Raw genomic sequence first — 19,375 nt, forward strand, 5'->3', positions numbered from 1 at the left:
ATGATCTGGTGGAGTGAGCAACTAGTACTCAGCTCCCAGCCTCCCTTCCTTGTGGTAATTCCACTTTAGCTGGTTCCTATCTTGCTCCAGTCTACTTTGGACTTCACTCCTAAAGCATTTTGGTTTCACCCTACCCTACCCTACCCTACCCTACCCTACCCTGCCCTGCCCTGCCCTACCCAACCATACGTCCCATACCATACCATCCATCATTAGACCCATCTGACCCGGGTCCTGGTCAGATGCCCGAGCCCCCTCATCTGGCTCCTCTCGATGCAATGGAGAAACGGTTCTCCTCTGAGCCCCTCCTGCATGACCAAGCTTGTCACCCTTTCTCTAAGTAAGAGCTTGGACACCCAGCTGAGGAAATTCATTTCGGCCGCATGTTTCTGGAACGTTGTACACTCAGCCTCAGCTCACAGCTCATGATTAGTGCTTAATTTGTACATCATTAAGTCAAGGTCCCAAAAGGCTTTTTGGACAGATATGTGAAGATATACTGTATGATGTTGTGCATAGCTGCCTGCCATCCTGGTGTTTTCCGTAGTGTTAATTCAGTTGATGGAAACACAGGTCCAGCCGCTCGGTGCCACTTTGAAGTCGGGCTGTCATTGAGGTGGACGGCCCGCTTCTTTGTCTCCCACTGAACTGTGGACAGGATTGAGCGTGGCTAATGACGATTCTCAACATACCAAGCGGCCTGGAGGACGCTACACATTATTCAAGTGCCCTGAAAGTGAAAATATAGTACACATTAGCACCCACACACGCACGCCTCCAGTCTCTCCTGAGATAAAATGGTTTGAAAACACATTTCAATTCGATTAAAATCTTTGCAGATGTTGCAAAGAGCACTTCACTGCAGAGTGCACCTTGTCTCCTTTTGGATTAAATGACAAAACATGCTTTTTTTGGTTTGTTTTATGTTTTTTTCAGGTCCTACATCTTCACTCCCCACTTTGATCCAAAGCGCGTTAGTCTCCTTTATTAGTAAAATGACAGATATTGCAGTGTTCAATCAATTGGAAAAATTAGGTGTCTAGGTGTTAATGCCGTATTGGCCCGAATATAAGACAGTATTTTTTGCATTAAAATAAGACTGAAAAAATGGAGGTCGTTTTATATTCGCGGTCTAGACATTATACCCATTCACGACGCTAGATGGCGCCAGATATCATTGAAGCGATGTTCTGTCATGATAGATCTCAGCTACTCTCAAGTTTAACCAGTTTGCATTATTTTATTGCAATGTTTTTCCTCATTCAGATTTGTTTCAAGACTACAGTTACAGTTAGACTTCACTTTGATGGTCAAAACAGTTATTTTGTTATTTTATCACAATAGATTTACAGATAGGTTTATTTACATTTCAAAAACCAGAAGCCATTCATCTACGAATGTGATTGCACTTTAGTTTATATATTTAAATGTTCAAATATTAGGATTTGAATGAGACAAAATAACATCTTTTTTTCTCTCAAATATATTGTTATAATCATTTGTTTCAGATGTACGGTAATTATTTTCTGTATAAAGATTAATTTGGTGTTCAGTCTTTTTTCAAACTTGAGTCTTGAAAAAGAGGGGGTCGTCTTATATTCGGGCCAATACGGTAATTGTTTTCAAGTTATTTATCATTTAAGTAAGACAATGAAAAATGAGATTAAACAATTATTTGAAAGTGAAAGACTAATTTTATCAATTAATCTATTAGACATGCAGTTTTATCATTATTATTTTCAACCTGTGCATGGTTCCAAAGAAAATATGTCCCATTTTACCATGCACCTCCGTTCTCCTTTCTCCAGCCAACATTTTGACCTTCTTTTGCCATTCTGCTTTTATCCCGGCACACTGAAGCAAAAGTCCCAATGAAAAGATTTTTTCCTTAACACTTTTATCAGCAAACTTTCTTTTTCCACATTTGCATTGGCCACTGTAATCTATCTGCCACCTCCCAGAGCCGAAAGACAAAAGGTGGGAATGCATAATTCATAAAGTCCAGCTGTAGCTGGAAGTGTGGCGTCGCTTCAAAGTTGCCTCAAAGGATTTTTAGGGCCTTTCAGCACACAACACAAGCAAGACACCCTCCTTTTTCTCATGGAGGAGGAGGGGGCACAATGCACTTCCTTGGCCTGCCCCCCCGCAACACACCCCTGCCCACAAGAGGCACGACACACATGCACACAAATCAGGAGGTCATTTGATTAGTAGCAAAAATTACTCAACTCTCACAGTGCAAAACAGCAGGAAAAGTGTGGGTCTTCGGGCTTCATAGTTGTCATTGTTAGTGTTACACTGTTGAGTGTTACTTGTGGACTTCGGCTCCTTCAAGCATTAACAAATCACTGTCCAAATACCTTTCAACTGTATTTAACTTGGCGTTAGCGTTTAAAAATTAACCGTTTGCTCTATTACTGATAATATTCTTATTGGGCAAACAGTTTAAATTTATTTTGGTTTTTCCTTTACTTTTTAATTTTTTTTTTTTTTTTGTAGTTATTATTGAAAAAGGTATTGTTTCTGCTTCTATTTTTTTCCCCCATTCTGACATCTGGATATTTTTTTCTTTTAATTTTTTTTATTCAGCTTTTCCTCTCTTAGACTATGATGATAACGAAATAATATTGAAAAAAAAAAACATAAAGCGTAACTTTTCTTTATATATGATCCATTATGAGCAAATAATCTTAAACACTATTTATAGCTCTGTGAATTATCATACATTATTTTTAGCCCCTCCCCTCACTCACACCTGCCCTCTTTACACTCCAAATGCGGGTGCACCCCCAGCACCTCAAGCTCCATCCAGAATGCTGGAAGAAAAATAATTTATTCCTATAGTAATCGAACCTTGAAATATGTAATTTATTAAACAATGATTGAATTTTCTTTTTTTTTTTTTTTAAATCACATCCTTTAGATCAGGGGTCGAGGACCGGAGTTGGCTCCCCCTGCTTTAGATGGTGTCTTCCCGTATAAATGCATTCTTAAAATCTGCTGTTGAGATTCCTCATTGACCGCTGCAACATCTCAGCTGGGATTCTGTGAATTTTATCTTGAATTCACCATAGCGGAGTATTGACTTGCTCAAGGAAGTGGAAGTGCTTCCACTTGACAGGCTTTCTGCCAATACACACTTAAAAAATTATGTTTTCTTTTTTGGTCACCTTGTGTACACTGTAAGTATTCATTCGTTCATCTTGTGAGCTGCTTATCCTCACAAGGGTTGCGGGGGTGCCGGAGCCTATCCCAGATAATTATGGGCTGTAGGTGGGGTACACCCTGAATAGGTTGCCAGCCAATCACAGGGCAGGATGAGATAGACAGACTTTTCCGCAAACTCATTCCTTAGGACAATTTAGAATGTTTATCAACCTACCATGCATGTGTTTGGGACGTGGGAGAAAACCTGAGTGCCCAGAGAAAACCCACGCAGGCTCAGGGAGAACATGCAAACTCCACACAGGAAGGCTGACGCCCGGGCATGAACCCTTGATCTCAGAACTGTCAGGTGGACACACAAACAACTCTTTCACTGTACCACCCTAATAATATAGTAATACTCTAATCATAATACTGGTAAATGGTGTTATACTTATATAGCGCTTTTCCACCTTTCAAGGCGCTCAAGGCGCTTTACACTATATTGCCATCTACCTACTGGTGACGCAGCACCAGGAGCAATGTGGGGTTCAGTATCTTGCTCAAGGATGCTTAGGCAAGTTCATCAGGGCGGAGAATTGCACCCACAACCTCTGGGTTGGGGGACAACTACTCTACCACTGAGCCACGCCATCCCGGTAATAATATTGAATGTATAAATGTACACGGAGTACACCAGAGGAGTAGTAGGTGTTTTATTATTCTATTTTTTGTGTGAAGTTTCTCAAAGCAGAAATAACGAGACGTTGGTTCTCTCTAGTGGAGACAAGCTCAAACTGCAGGTGGTTTTGGAAAAAAAAAAAAAAATCCTTAATGTTTATGTGCATTGAAAGAACTGATTTACTAGTATATGCACGTGTCTTCCTTACAGTTCTGAGATCAAGACGCTTCAGCCTTCCTGTGTGGACTTTGTTCATTCCTGGCTTTCACCATATCTTTGTAGGGTTTTCTCCTGGTAGTCCAGTTTCATCCCGCATCCTGAAAACATGCAAGGTAGTCGAATTGAAAACTCCCAAATTCTAAGTATGATTGTGAGTCTGACTGGTTGTTAATCTTACTGTGTCCTATGATTGGCTGGCAATCAGTTTAGGGTGTTCACCGCCTCCTGCTCATAGTCTGTTGGGATATACTCCAGCTCCCTCTGACCCTGAGAAGGTTAGACGGTGTTGAAAATGGATGAATGGCTGTGTTGAAAACGTCAAAATTGCGGAACCGATTATCCACTCAACTGCAATGAATTCATATTATTTTAACTAATTGACTGCCATTGATGGGGATAGAAGAACAAGAGTCTTGATGAAATACCTTATTTTACAATGACCATAGTTAACCAAGGCTTATTATTTGTAATTATTTAGAATTTATAACAATTTACGACATTGGAACTAAGGAAACAAATCATCAACCTTCCTGGTCTAACGGGTTTGATGCTAGTTTAAAAAAAAAAAAAAAAAAATCAACCCATTAGCTGGCAGTGATGGTGATAGACATTCAATCCATTGGGACTGCCAACCTCCCAGTCCCAATGGCTTTTATGTCTATCGCCGTCAATGGATTTGTAAATATGATTATTCAATGCCATTTATCCAAGTTAAAGTTTATTTTAAGTCTATCGCTGTCAATGGCAGTCAGTGAGTTAAAATATGAAAAAACAAAATTGGAAATATTTGTATTTAGTAATTTGGACAAAATGAATATACTTTGTAAAGCAAATTTGTTATTCATTTATTTGTAGGTAGTGTTTTTGCTACATATTTCACGGAGTCAAATTAATTGTACTGAACAAAATGTTTTATCCACCAATATCACAGAATTCTACATTCTGCTGACATCACATTTTCTGAGATGTTGGGGTGGTTTTCTTTTTTCCCCCTTTCAGATAACAAATACAACATAGAATATGTTTATTTAAAACCGTTATTAAAGCTAGTAGACCCTAGTCTTTTTCTTTTACTATCATTTATTTTTACTATTATTTATTTTGTATGTCTTTTTTTTTTCTTCTTTCCTCCATTTCTCTTTTTTTTATGTGATTGTAATTTTTGATATTATGTACATGATTATTCTCTAGGCTTGTCTGTTGCTTTTAAAGTTGTTTAACATTGTACCATGCCATTTATGTTGTAATGTTTGTTGTTGTTTGTCAATTTAAAAAAAAAAAAAAAAAAAAAAGTTGCCTTTTCGCCGGTGGCCACTGACGTCATATTCCTGCGCCGCACTGTCAGGAGTCCTTGGCAGGTTTGGTGGGCCTTCTGGAGGTGAAACAACTTACCTTTGACGTGAGGGCACGCCAACAAAATGCATACTTGGACACAGTTATATCGAACTCTCGCCACGGTAAGGAGTCCACATGCTAACCTGACCAACTGCACTTGTTGTCGTTGGCGGAGGATTGTTTTTTGTGGTTTGCTTTTCTGGTGCGCCCGCCCGCTTAGCTTGTCGGCTAATAACACAAGACGTCATAGGGAAAATGTAGTATTCTTTATTCTGGACGTTTCATCAGACAAAATACTAACTGTAATGTAAATTACTATATTGTTCCCGTTTTTTGTGTTTGATCGGCTCTATTCGGAGTACGCAGATGGTTATTAAACTGTTTTAAAAGCTTTTCCAGAAAGTTAACGAGCGCTCGCATTGTTTTTGTCTCAACGAGAACGTTGAATCAGTTATTTATACGCACTTTGTCCAAAATTTTCAATGCGGTTTGATCAATTTGTGACACAATGATTCACAAGAATTGATACACAAAAAAAAAAAAATGACATGTAGTCCATCTGACAACTTGCGCAGAGGCTAACATGGCTAAGCTAATGTTATCCAATGTGTTGTGTAAGGCTGCTTGGACCAAATACTCATCTTATTAACACTTGAATATACTGTATTATGTTATATATGCATTCGGTTTACCCTCTTTAGCAATGTCTTATTAAAATTACTATTCCTATTTAGTCACTGGTGTCATGATAAAACCATAAGATTTGTTTTAAGTTGACACTTATTACACAAGTGTGCTCAGTTTTGTGTAGACGATGGCTATAGTTTTGTATACATTTTTACAGTTCAAATATCAAGCATGGCTAGTTAGTAGCACTTTTAGAAAATGATAAAAGGTTTAGTTTCAGATGATTTTCTTTCAGTGTGGGTCACTTGACATCATTTCTAATTTTTTGTTGTTGTCACCACATAGCGGAGTCATCAGTTCCCATGCAAGCTACATGGTGCGGCAGTTTTGTCGGTTCGAACGTATGCTGACAAAGCAGCGAGTAAGATAACACAATCAGTTCCTGTAAAATGTGTAACACCTGACAAAGTATCTGAGTTAAAGTTGCTATAATGGGCTTTGTGTTTTTTGAAGTTTTCTGAATTTTTGTTGCCTGTGCACAGTCGATGCAGACGTTACAGTGGTCGGGTCCGGTCCGGGAGGCTATGTCGCGGCTATCAAAGCTGCGCAGCTCGGCTTCAAGGTAAAAAGATGACTCAAATGTTCTGTGTTTTGCTGACACACTTTTGTAGTAGTCCACAGTATTTTGTTCTTTGTTGTTGTAGTAGTAGCAATGCACTTTTTTCAAGGGGGACAGGCTAATAAGATCTTGTTGCTTTGACAGACAGTTTGTGTGGAGAAGAATGCCACGCTGGGTGGAACCTGCCTCAATGTGGGCTGCATCCCCTCCAAAGTAAGACCTTCTCAGTTTTGCATTTCGTTAAGTTATATTTTGTCTTAGCATGTATGTTTGATAATACAAAGTATCCATATTTGTGTTGAATGCGAGGAAATGTGTGTACACAGGCTCTTCTGAACAATTCATACTTGTACCACTTGGCTCACGGCAAAGACTTTGAGAGCAGGGGCATCGAAAGTAGGGTGAAAGGATGACGTCATAAAGAAGCCCGAGTGGTGGCCCATAATAAATCCTGCCAATTTGTCGTTACTTTTACAGTTTCCGGCATCTCGCTGAACCTTGAGAAGATGATGTCTCAGAAAAGCGGGGCAGTCAAAGCGCTCACTGGGGGCATTGCACATCTCTTCAAACAGAACAAAGTAGGGCCTCTTTTCCTCTTGCCTGCTCACCACTTTTGTTAGGACTCGTGTCATGGGTCCTCTCCTGTCAGGTGACCCACGTCAACGGCTTCGGCAAGGTGACGGGAAAGAACCAGGTGACCGCCTTGACAGCTGATGGCAGCCAGCAAGTCATCAACACCAAGAACATTCTCATCGCCACTGGCTCTGAGGTCACACCATTCCCTGGAATTCAGGTGTGTCTCCCACTCACATACACAATGTAAGATAAAAGATACCCTATGAAAGGTCTGATTAGTAAAAAGTAAAATGTGTTGTTTGTTATTGGTTTGGCAGATTGACGAGGAAACAATTGTGTCATCGACTGGTGCGCTGTCCTTGAAAAAAGTTCCAGAAGAGATGATCGTGATCGGCGCCGGAGTCATCGGAGTAGAACTGGTGGGCGGTGTCTCCGCAGTCACCTGACACCTTGTTAGTCAACGTAATGCCTCTGATATTCTTTGTTTTCCCATCCCCCGAAGGGGTCTGTGTGGCAGCGTCTAGGCGCCAAGGTGACGGCTGTGGAATTTGTCAGCCATGTGGGCGGTATGGGCATCGACATGGAGATCTCAAAGAACTTCCAGCGCATCCTCCAGAAGCAGGGCCTCAAATTCAAGCTAGGAACCAAAGTGTTGGGCGCTACCCGGAGGCCTGACGGAAAGATGGATGTGGCGTGAGTAGTGCTCACTGACCTGCCGCGCATCCCTAATGCTTTTGGTGCTGTTGTTGTCATGACACTTGAGTAAAGTGCAGTGGTACCTCAAGTGTTCCTAATCTCAATACTGAATTACTACCTTAGTAAAAGCCTAAAACATGTTTAGAAAAATGGTATAATAGATGGTAAGTTTAATTTTTAATAATTCAAGGCAGTGGAGCCAAATAAACAAATTGAGCTAATAGAATACACATTTTCTGAAAAAATGTTGACACTTTAAAAAACATTAATGTTGTGTGTATATATAATGGATTCGATGAACGTTGGAATTGAGTTAATGTGGTTTTAGCGTGGAGGCAGCGGCTGGCGGCAAGAACGAGACACTAACGTGCGACGTGCTGCTGGTGTGCATCGGCCGACGACCGTACACTCACGACCTGGGCCTAGAAACCGTGGGCATAGAGCTTGACAACAGGGGGCGTATTCCCGTCAACAACCGCTTTCAGACTACCGTCCCTAGGTAAGTGTCTTGATGATTATGTTGCAAGCAACAATCGAGGGCTGGGCGCGGGTTTAGACTAAAAAATAATGTTTTTTCCGTCATGTCCATCTCACAATGACGATGTCAATGTATTGTCCTCATCTTTTTCCCAGCATCCATGCCATTGGGGATGTGGTGGCGGGGCCCATGTTGGCGCATAAGGCTGAGGACGAGGGCATCATCTGTGTGGAAGGCATGGCGGGCGGCGCCGTGCATATAGACTATAACTGTGTGCCATCTGTCATCTACACTCACCCAGAGGTGGCTTGGGTGGGCAAGACCGAGGAGCAGCTCAAGGAAGAGGTTGGCCTTCGAGCGTACTAAATGACTTCCTGTTAACTTTGTCATCAGAACCACTGCCAAAATTGTGTACGATTTTCCCATTAGATAGCAGATTTTAAAAAGTAGGATTCGTAATAACATCATACAGTACGTGTTAAAGGGTGTCACGGTTCACGTGGATGTATTTAACTGTTTTGGTTTTGCATTCTCAGTTCGGTCCGGTTCACTTACATACCGATTCGGTTTTGTTTTATGCAATTTTTTCCACATAAAATTTATTATTAGCGCAAGCTAAGCACAATGTGAGGAACCAACTGGCGGGGTTTCCGAACGGACGCCTTAAGTGTCAGACGCTCAGGGCTACCTTTTACGTCACCACTGATAGGCAGGCCTGTCCGGAGCAGCTGGCGGTGTTGCAGTGAACACCCAGGTTGCGCCCGGCAGGATGTGTGACAACTGCTGGCAGCGCGGGGAACACTTTTTGGCTTCCCCGTTAAACTTACCAATGGACAAAAGCAGGTTGATAAATCCAAAGTTATATCGACACTGCTGGACGGATATTTTATTTTTAACCCACTTGATACGGCACATTCCAACAATGATATTGTCGAAGAAACATGTGCTTTCAGCAGAAAATGAGGACATCTCCATCAATTTTTTTAAAAACTTGGATAATTATATTTGTCGTTTTCAATTTCTTGCTGGTAAGGAGTCAAAGCTTAGTTTTGCTTGTTTATTCATAATTTTAAGATTTTATAATTCTTACGATAGTTTTAATTATGTTTTAAGAACTTGTGTAACTTGAGTATAATTTATTTGACATATCACCCACAAAGGGTATTATTTTAGGGCTGTCAAACGATTAAAATTTTTAATCGAGTTAATTACAGCTTAAAAATTAATTAATCGTAATTAATCGCAATTCAAACCATCTATAAAATATGCCATATTTTTCTGTAAATTATATATATATTCTGTAAAATAGATTGTTGGAATGGAAAGATAAGACACAAGATGGATATATACAGTGGGGAGAACAAGTATTTGATACCCATTGGCAGTGTATCAAATACTTGTTCTCCCCACTGTACATTCAACATACGGTACATAAGGACTGTAGTGGGCAATTCACTCTACTGTCATTTAAATCTGTCTATGCTGTCCTCACTCCGAAGCGTCTACTTTTTCCAAAGCTAGACAGCTAGTGAACGACGCCTTAATAATCAGACTTCTTCCTTTTTCATCTGATTTATTAATAAAATAGCCTCAAGCCATTGTCCTCTTTAGACCGCCATAAAACTACAAAAAAAAAAGTACACAAGCATTGCATTAGCAACAACGTTAGCTTAGCACGCTATACAGGTTCACGAAACATAAACAAAAAGCGTCTCATACAAAAAATAGAACATTTCGCTTACTAACATAATATGTACTTTCTTTACAACAACCATACTTACGGACAAATCTTGTCCAAGGATCATATAAGCACAACATTACAACGTAGGCATCAGCCCGAGACGTCGTGCAGCCATATTGAACTGGCAAGAAAAAAATAAACCATGTCGCGACCACAAGAGTTCACTGTTAGACAGCACAAAAAGCCTTGCCGTGAAACTTACCAAAAGGCAGAATACTGTCTGAGCGGGACATGTGCGTTAATTGTGCCAAATATTTTAACAAGATTAATTAAAAAAATTAATTACCGCGCGTTAACGCGATAATTTTGACAGCCCTATATTATTTATTTACACAAATTCTATAGTTTAATTAAAAGCATTGTAAACATTTTCCTGCCTTTTTTTTATACTGAAAATGAACCGAACCGAGCACTTCAAAAACCAACTGAAATTATATTTTAGTGTACTGTTACACACACTGAGAAGAACAAATAGGATAAGAATGCTTTGGATTAATTTGTTAGTGTTGGCCGCAAACAACACCCCCCCCCCCCCCCTCTTTTGGATGAATCCAATTTTTTAAAATGAGACACTGCAGACCAAATTTTTAGATTTATTTTTATTATGCTTTAGGAGCATTGTGGCCCCCCCAACCGTGAATTTGACATGCAAGCAGGAAACTTGGGGCGCACAATGTCATTTGACCTGCGAAGTAAATATTCACATTTTCTCTCATTTTCACTAGATTATTGATAACTACTTAATCAGCTAACTTATCTTGTCAGCAACCGGGTTTTATCAACAGCAGCAACAACAACAAAAAATGGTCGCATTTGCCCTGTGTCAAATTGTACTGACATCAAAATGCCAGAAATAGTATGGAGCCCTTCATTCTTTGAAGTTGTCGGTGTATAAAATTCACAATGAATAAATAATTCCCTTAAAGCTGGGTTCCCCAAACTATCCGGCCCACGGGCCGGATACGGCCCTCCTCCAAATTTTGGTCCGGCCCCCTGAACAATTTTTTAATTAATTAATTTATTTATTTTTTATACTTGTGTTATTTCCTGGCTTTTTCTGTGAAGAACCCAGAGAGGGTCATTTGGTTATTATCTATTTAATTAATAGTGTTATTATTATATTATATTATTTTTATTTTATTTACTTTTGTTCTGTGAAGAATCCAGAAGGGTTATTTGATTGTGGCTTTCTGAAAAACAATAAATTTTTACATTTGGGCACTCCTGCAATCGTCACACTTTTTCTGTTACATAATGACCCCGGAGCCTCATTAGAGAAGGGAAGAGTTATGTGGCCCTCACAGGAAAAACCCCTGCCTTAAAGTGCCTGTGACATGAAAAAGCATGTTTATTTCATAATACACGCGGTATTTTATGCCCCTGAATGATATGGGCCGCTTGGATGTGTGTGGAAGCGATCGCTATTTTTATTTAGTTTTTTGAATCCCGCGCCATGAAAATGAGTGACTTCCGGCTTCGGTCTTGCATTGAGGAGGAGGGTGCTGTGACGTGTACGGTAGAAGACGTCCTCTTCACGCTACAGTGTACTGTTGTGTATGAGGACAAAGGATTCAGCTGATTTTGCAGATTAATACGTTTATTTTTCGCATCACGCCAGCCAAACGGCTGCAGAAAAATCATTCTGTATGAGGGAGAGGCGTGTGAGCCTTTTTGGAGTTTCAAAAGGTTCCCATTTACTGTGGATATTTACTGTGGGAACATTGGACTGACGAGGAAGTGAGTAAACATCTTGTTTTATATTATGTCAAATACGAATACAGCGATTACAAAGTAAACACTAGAAACTTCCTTTAAATGAAGGACTACTTACGTTTGATCATTGATAGGCATGTAAAAAGCTCTCCTAATGCGCATTAGCAGCAGCATGTTAGCTGCACAACAAATACAGCCACCCTCCTCCGGGGAACGAACTGTAAATTGCTCTCCGCCGGGCGGTTTGCTGATCCACTAAGACAATCGACAACCGGGTCGTCATGTCAAATAATCCAGGATAGTTATGTGTGATTTTCCACTTCGAAGACTTTGAAACATCACTCGGTTCGGGTTAGCATGTCGGCTAGCTGTCACGGCTTCTGGTTTGTTTACATTCTCCGAAGCCGGACATATGTCCGATTTAGGTGTCATAAAATATCGTTCGGGAGGTGCGACAGTAAAGGTGAAGTCGACATTTTTGACCATTATGGAGTAATTTTGCCATGTCGTCCTGAATAAATGCATTTTTATTATTTCATATTCCATTCAGCACAAAACTGTTATTTGTCATGAACATGCCATTTATTTAGCAATTGGGGAAAATACTTGGATAAAAAGAATATCCTGTAAAAATATTGAAGTAAAGAGACAGAAACAATGACATTTTGCCGCTCTCTTCGTCGCGTTTTTCTCGTTGTGAATAGTTACCCCTCGACGGGCTGACTGGTCCTTCTCAAGCCATTTGTATAGCTATTGGGGAAAATACTTGGATAAAAAGAATATCCTGTAAAAATATTGAAGTAAAGAGACAGAAACAATGACATTTTGCCGCTCTCTTCGTCGCGTTTTCCTCGTTGTGAGTAGTTCCCCCTCGACGGGCTGACTGGTCCGTCTCAAGCCATTTATATAGCTATTGGGGAAAAATACTTGGATAAAAAGAATATCCTGTAAAAATATTGGAGTAGAGAGACTGAAACAATGACATTTTGTGGCTCTCTTCGTTGCGTTTTCCTCTTTCTGAATAATTCCCCCTCAGTGGGCTGAATAGTAAAACCGATGAGCCCAGGCTACCGCTGACGTCATCCACCTGTTGGGGACGCTAAAGCCCTATAATGGTAGGCGTGGCTAACCGGCAGATTAAAAGACTAATTTCTCGTCATCTGTGCTTTTCTAAATTGTTGTATAAAGTCGAATCGTCTCAAAATATGATTCTAATTCACATAATAATGCCATTTAAGACTTTTTTTCTCGTGTCATATGCTCTTTAAAGGTTTAGTCCATAACAATTGTTCATAATTTTATTGTGAAAAAATGTGTTTTGTAGTATGCTGGCATGTCCTCGTGGACTTTTATGGTTAAAATGACTGATCCAAGCGTATCGTTGACGCTGTTCAGGGTGTACCCTACAAAGTGGGCAAATTCCCGTTCGCCGCCAACAGCCGTGCCAAAACCAACGCAGACACGGACGGCTTGGTCAAGATCCTTAGCCACAAGGAGACTGACAGGATGTTGGGTGCTCACATCGTTGGAACAGTAAGACTTCTCCCGGCACGCTCAGTTCACGCTGTGTCCTTCGCTACCTCTTTCATTAATGCTACTTTGTTGTGTGCCCGTAGGGAGCAGGAGAGATGATCAACGAGGCGGCCCTCGCTATGGAGTACGGCGCATCGTGCGAGGACGTCGCCAGAGTTTGCCACGCCCACCCGGTACGTCCTGGCTGAAATCAGCTGGCATCCAGTGCTAAGTTTGACCATATAAGGAAAATTGACTTCTGTTTTTTATCCAAATTTAGTTCTTCTCTGCATAACCTTGATCCACTTTTCAAAAATAACTTAATTCAATATGCGATTTAAAGGGGGCCTATATACATTATATATAGGCACCCCTTTTTTTTTTTTTTTAACCTTGCGTTATATGTTGTGTAGTCAAAACAAAAAATACACATAAGCTACTGCTGGGCAATATATCTTCATGGCTCAATACTAGGGGTGCAACGGATCACAAAACTCACGGATCGGATCGTTCCTCTGATCAAGAGTCACGGATCATTTTTCGGATCAGCGAAAAGCAAAAAAAAAAAAAAAAACAAAAAAAAAAAAAACAAGACAATATAATTTTTGTTTATTGAAAACTGAAATTGAAACTACATGTGCAAAGCACCCTATTTATGGACCCAGTCCTGCCTCACTCACTGCATTTATTTGATTTTTTTGCATTATCAGTTGTTACTGGGATATTAGTACTGGGCCTCCGTATCTTCCATTCTTCCACTGCTTGTGTCGGTTACCTGCGCAAGATGAGTGCCTGTGTGACTCTCGTAGAGGGGGATTGTCTGCAACACTGGACTTTTCATCTCCCACTCTGGTGTGATAAAGTGAGCGGTTATCGTCACACAACTCTCCATTCCGCTGGACATCCACCCGTCCGTCGTGAGCGCAACAGTTGACGTCCGGGATAGTTCATTTACAACGTTTGTCTTTTCTCCCTCGTAGAGATTTGGCACAATCTTTTCACTAAAGTGTGTGTGCGATGGGATGTCGTAGCGTGGCTCAAGCACTTTCGAAATGTATTTAAAGCCCTCGTTTTGAACAACTGAATATGGTCTCATGTCTGCAGCTATAAAAACACCGATAGCTTTAATGATGGCTTTAGCCCGGTCGGATTGTGCAGGAAGAGGCTGCTTAAATGCCTCGGTGATGAGCGGTTGTTTGCCAGCTTTTGTTATATCTTCGGTCAGTAAAACACCCGGGTGATGTCGCTACAAATGCGTGAACATACTGGATGTGTTTCCGCTGTCATATGGCTTTCTTATGCCACAATGCGTACACACTGTCGCGGTTTTGTCCACTGACCTTTTTCCTTTGTCATCATACTTGACAGGGAAACCAAAATGCGCCCATACAGGGGATTTAAGTGTAGCGGGGCGTCGAAGCTCCTCCTTTCTTCCGCTTGCCATGTCTGCACTGTGCACTCTCCTCCCCTTTCTCCACTCTACACAAGTGTGTGCGGCCGGAGCACAATTTTTTTTCTCAGAAATCAATCCGCGGGTCACGTGAACCGAACCGATGACGTCGATCCGAACGGATCTCGGACCAATCATGATCCGTTGCACCACTGCTCAATACTATATTTTATTCAAATATGATGTGGAAAAAGAATTTCTTATTTTGCAAACTACTGAGTCCTGACTAGGGATGTCCCGATGCGGTCACGTGATTGGCAATTGGGCCGATTGCGCCATTTTTCTGTGGATCGGAATTTGGAGGAAAAGATCGGATTTTTAATTTGAAAAAATGTATTTTTCTGCTTCATGCTCATACAGCATCTCGCTGTCCCTCCTGCTGCTTTTCTTGGTCAGCAGTGTCCTGGAGTTAGCAATTTAAAGTTAACGATGATTGACGGGGGAATTGCTTTGATCTTGCCAGAGAAGCTTGGTAGCGCTACCACCAAAGGGGTGCAAATGTGTCATTGTTTAGCTTGTTAAAGCAACATTGGGTAATGTTCCAACCTTTTTAAAATATTTTCATAACATTTGTGATGATATGACTACCAACAACTAGTTGAATGATACTTTTATATCTTGATGGGTCTGTATTGCTTTCACCAGCACTAATTAACTTTGAGGAGGGTGGCAGGAATTCTGCCACACAAAAAAAACTACAAATGTGCTGACTGCCTTAAGGCATACGTCACTTCCCCCTTTCATAATAAAGACGGAAGTTTATGTGAACGCTTTCGCGCCAATTCTGCAAAGCTGGCAGGGCAACAAAGGAGACACTGAGTCTGAGGAGGAAAAAAGAAGAGAGGCTACCAGGAATAAAAGGATACTCAAGAATAAACATCGGCCTAACTTTCACTCGCTGGCGTGAGGCCCCTCCCCAACCGAACTCGTCAGCGCTGATGAGTTCGGATGGGGTGGAGGTGTTAGTCACACTAAGCCACCCGGTTGCCAACCACCATTTTGTTTCACCAAGACTGGATTCATTTCCTTATTACTATTCATCCTTCACACAGCCGTTGGAAACAAAAATGTCATTTAATCCATCTGCAGGCGACCAAAAGATCATGATTTTACGACGCTATGCGGGTGTGCGCTGGTCCTCATGGGAAACGCAGTCTTCCTTAAGGCAAAACACCCCCGCTTTTGTCCACCGGCGTCGCTAAAATCGACCAAAACTGAAGTTACCTAGTGTTTCTTTAAACTCTAACTGTAGTGTGCTTTGGCAACTCCTTGTGAGAGTAAGTGAGGGGCTGTTCTCAGCAGCGTGAGCGGATTTGAGTGAAGTCAATGAAGCGTTTAATAAAGACAAGCATTTTTCTATGTTATTCTTGTATAGAAATGATTCACATTATGAAGGCGAAACGGTGGGATAGTAACATGTTTAAAACTTTTTTTTTTTTTTTTTTTTTTTTTTTTAAACAACACTCTTGGGTATCAGCAGATTCTCAAAATCAGGTGACTATGACTCAGGTGCAAAAATATGTGATCGGGACATCCCTACGACTGACACCGGAATATTTTGTTATATATAAAAACGAAAAAAAAGAAGGTGTCATGTAGGAAATATTGTTCTCCCTGTGTACTTATCACTGATAAGTTGCAATTCAGTTGATGCACATACAGTAATACAAATCACAACCAGGGGATGAATTTCAGACATTTAAATGAAAGCCATTCTTTCAAACCAAATGGCATTTAACAATATTGATCACTGTTTTGCGTTTCAATATGTACAATATCTTTTCAGAACCAAGGTGGGTGTTTTTCATGTGGTTGATAAGCTACAGTATTTTTATGCTTGTTATGATTGCAAAAGCCTTTCCATTTCTCAACATGCTGTCTTGTCAAGATTATATTTAAGAGATTTTATTAAAGTGATCCCTCGTTTTTCGCAGTTAATGGGGACCAGAACCCGCTGTGATAAGTGAAAAACTGCGAAGTAGACCCCCCCACCAGATTTAGCATTGGAAAGATATATATGACATGTTTTTTTTTCACTTTTTTCCCCCAATTTAAAAATAACAAAAACAAATACTTTTATGTATAAATATATTTGAATAAATGGTTTTCAAGCATGTCAAATGTAATAATTATGATAAGTTTTAAACATGTTACTGTCCCACCGAATTATTTTTTAACAAGAATAAAGTAGAAAAATGCTTGTCTTTATTAAATGCTTAATTGAATGAGTCCACTCAAATCCGCTCAAGCTGCTCACTTTCAGAGTTGCCACAGTAACTGTTTAACAAGTTAAACGACGATTGACACATGCGGCGCTTTGAAGTAAGCGTCTCTAGCAAAATCAAACCTTAACCGTCTGTCAATCATCGTTAACTTTAATAAGAAACTCCATTGCACTGCCTGACCTGACAGGAGCAAGAGTGAGGAACTACATGATCGGATTGAGACAGCTCTATAAAATACTGCATTTATTATTGTTTTTTTTAATTTAAAAAAAAAAATCAGCCATGGACTGAGGGCGCGAAGTTTGAAGCGCGAAGTAGCGAGGGATCACTGTACAGTACATATAATTCATTAGTTGAGTAACCTGACTACACCAAGACCGAAAAGTTTTCGTTGGCTAAATGTAGTAAAGAAATATTTAAAATATGACTGAGACTAATAAGAATTTCCATCTGAAATACAAAACTGGTTGGAGAAAGTCTAGGGTAGACTCAGAGTAAAACTAGACTATATTTTTCGCCAAATTATTTTGGCTAGATAGTTGACTAAAGTCAGACAAGAACTAAAATGGAATGTTGTCTTTTAGACAAATATGGTATAAATTGCTTATTGAAACTAGAACCAAACAACAACAAAAATTGGATCCAAATGAGGGCCATGGCAAGAAATATGCTGTAAAAATGTGTGATGAACTGTTTTTTTTTTTTTTTTTGGTGCCAATTTTGGGAAATCAAATGTGTTAAGCCACCTGTGAAAAAAAATTGTAAAAAAGAGCTCCCCTTTAATACATGCGTTTTTTTTTCAGACTGTATCAGAAGCATTCAGAGAAGCCAACCTGGCCGCCTCCTTTGGCAAGGCCATCAACTTCTGAGCTTCCTTATCTTTTTCTTCATCTTGATGTCACAAGCGGCAGAAACGGAAGATTGCAACACCAGGAACCTCCCACTTAAAAACTCGGATTCCAGAATACATACGACTCCTATAACCTACATTTTCATTTACATATTCAATAGAACGATTTCCAATCGGCAGATGATTATTATCTTTTTTTTTTTTTTTTTTCTTCTTCTACAGCGGGACATAGTATTTTTGGTCGTGTTGGCAAGCACGAACATCTGTCAAACCGTTCGTTCCAAGCGTAAAACGTTTGTATCTCTCTTGCTACCATGCTGCGTTTATTTATTTCATGTCCTGTACAATGGCACTTAGCAAGTGTCACGTTAGCCAGCACTTCTTTGGCTTATAGGACATTTATCCCAGTTACAAATACAAATAAATACATCATGCTGTCAACTTGTCTCTTTTTTATGTATCATATTAAAAAACACTTTTTGGGATTTAATGAACATATTTTCCTATATTGAGTTTTTATTTTACTCATACGGGGAGTTTGACCTTTGTGGCGGGGGTGGGTGGGGGGGCAAAACATGTTGATGACCCTGAAACACAGTTTCGCAGTAAAATTATCTTAAAAGATGTATGCTCGGATAGTAGCTTAGCCAATTTCCGTACATACTCTGGCATCCCAGCTGTGTTTGTGTGTGTGCATGCGTGTGTGAGCGCACGCATTTTTCTGTCTTACCTAGTGGAGAAGTAGACACCGCATTCTTTTTGACTGAATATTCCAGCCGGAATCTGTCCTCAGGTGGTTTTCGCTATGCAAAGCAAATGGCCTTCTCGAAGGTGCTAGTCACATGATGTGTTCGAAAAATAATTTTGATCCATTATAAAGAATATTTTTTTGGTTCATTTCATTCATTTCTGTTGTTTGTTTTATCACTTTAAAACTTTTATAGACAATATTTTACCGACAGTCAATTTTAAATTCATATGTTGGAAAGTCAATTACATGCAATGACATTTTCGGCCACCAGGAGGGGGCTATGCCCCTTCGGCCCCTCCTTAATCTCTGCATATACTCAGGGCCGGCCCAGGCCATTTGGGGGCCCTAAGCAAAATAATGCAAAGGGGCACATACTTTTGGCCCACCATTTTGTCACCATGTACTGTGAAATCCATACATGCAATCCAACCCATACGTCCATATTTGTATATTAATCAGATTTTGTTGCACTGCATACTTCAAACGTCTCACCCCAAATGATTGTCAGTACTTACAGTAGATGGCGCCAAACCTTTTTTCTAAAAGAGGACAGAAAGAAGTTAAGGAGGAACTTTTATCTTTTTTTAAGCTTGTAATCAAGTCTTAAAACTCACAAAGGTCAAATAAAGCAAACTGTACTAAACAAAATAGAACACAAATTAAACAATTGCCAGATTGGGGGCCCCCTGGTGGTCAGGGGCCCTAAGCAGCTGCATAGTCTGCGTATATGCTGGGCCGGCCCTGCATATACTGTATG

The 19,375-nt window shown here is 40.2% G+C and overlaps 1 protein-coding gene across 1 annotated transcript; it reads left to right on the plus strand.

Moving 5' to 3' along the window:
- Positions 1 to 5,369: 5,369 nt before the first annotated feature.
- On the plus strand, positions 5,370 to 18,308 carry dldh (dihydrolipoamide dehydrogenase). The gene is made up of 14 exons (XM_057837933.1): positions 5,370 to 5,502; positions 6,353 to 6,428; positions 6,550 to 6,629; positions 6,771 to 6,839; positions 6,953 to 7,022; positions 7,104 to 7,204; positions 7,276 to 7,419; positions 7,520 to 7,621; positions 7,705 to 7,895; positions 8,227 to 8,397; positions 8,532 to 8,721; positions 13,226 to 13,363; positions 13,447 to 13,536; positions 17,821 to 18,308. The coding sequence occupies exons 1-14, from the start codon at positions 5,464 to 5,466 to the stop codon at positions 17,884 to 17,886; spliced, it is 1,527 nt and encodes a 508-aa protein (XP_057693916.1). The 5' UTR covers positions 5,370 to 5,463; the 3' UTR covers positions 17,887 to 18,308.
- The last annotated feature ends 1,067 nt before the right edge of the window (positions 18,309 to 19,375 follow it).

Source organism: Corythoichthys intestinalis, chromosome 5 (genome assembly GCF_030265065.1).
Source record: "Corythoichthys intestinalis isolate RoL2023-P3 chromosome 5, ASM3026506v1, whole genome shotgun sequence".
NCBI classification, from domain to species: Eukaryota; Metazoa; Chordata; class Actinopteri; order Syngnathiformes; family Syngnathidae; genus Corythoichthys; species Corythoichthys intestinalis.

Bases quoted from the DNA above. Each gene is read 5' to 3' on its own strand.
- dldh (XM_057837933.1), top strand. From the start codon at position 5,464: ATGCATACTTGGACACAGTTATATCGAACTCTCGCCACG. The intron at 5,503-6,352 runs GTAAGGAGTCCA...GTCACCACATAG, and splicing joins TATATCGAACTCTCGCCACG to CGGAGTCATCAGTTCCCATG. The intron at 7,896-8,226 runs GTGAGTAGTGCT...ATGTGGTTTTAG, and splicing joins GACGGAAAGATGGATGTGGC to CGTGGAGGCAGCGGCTGGCG.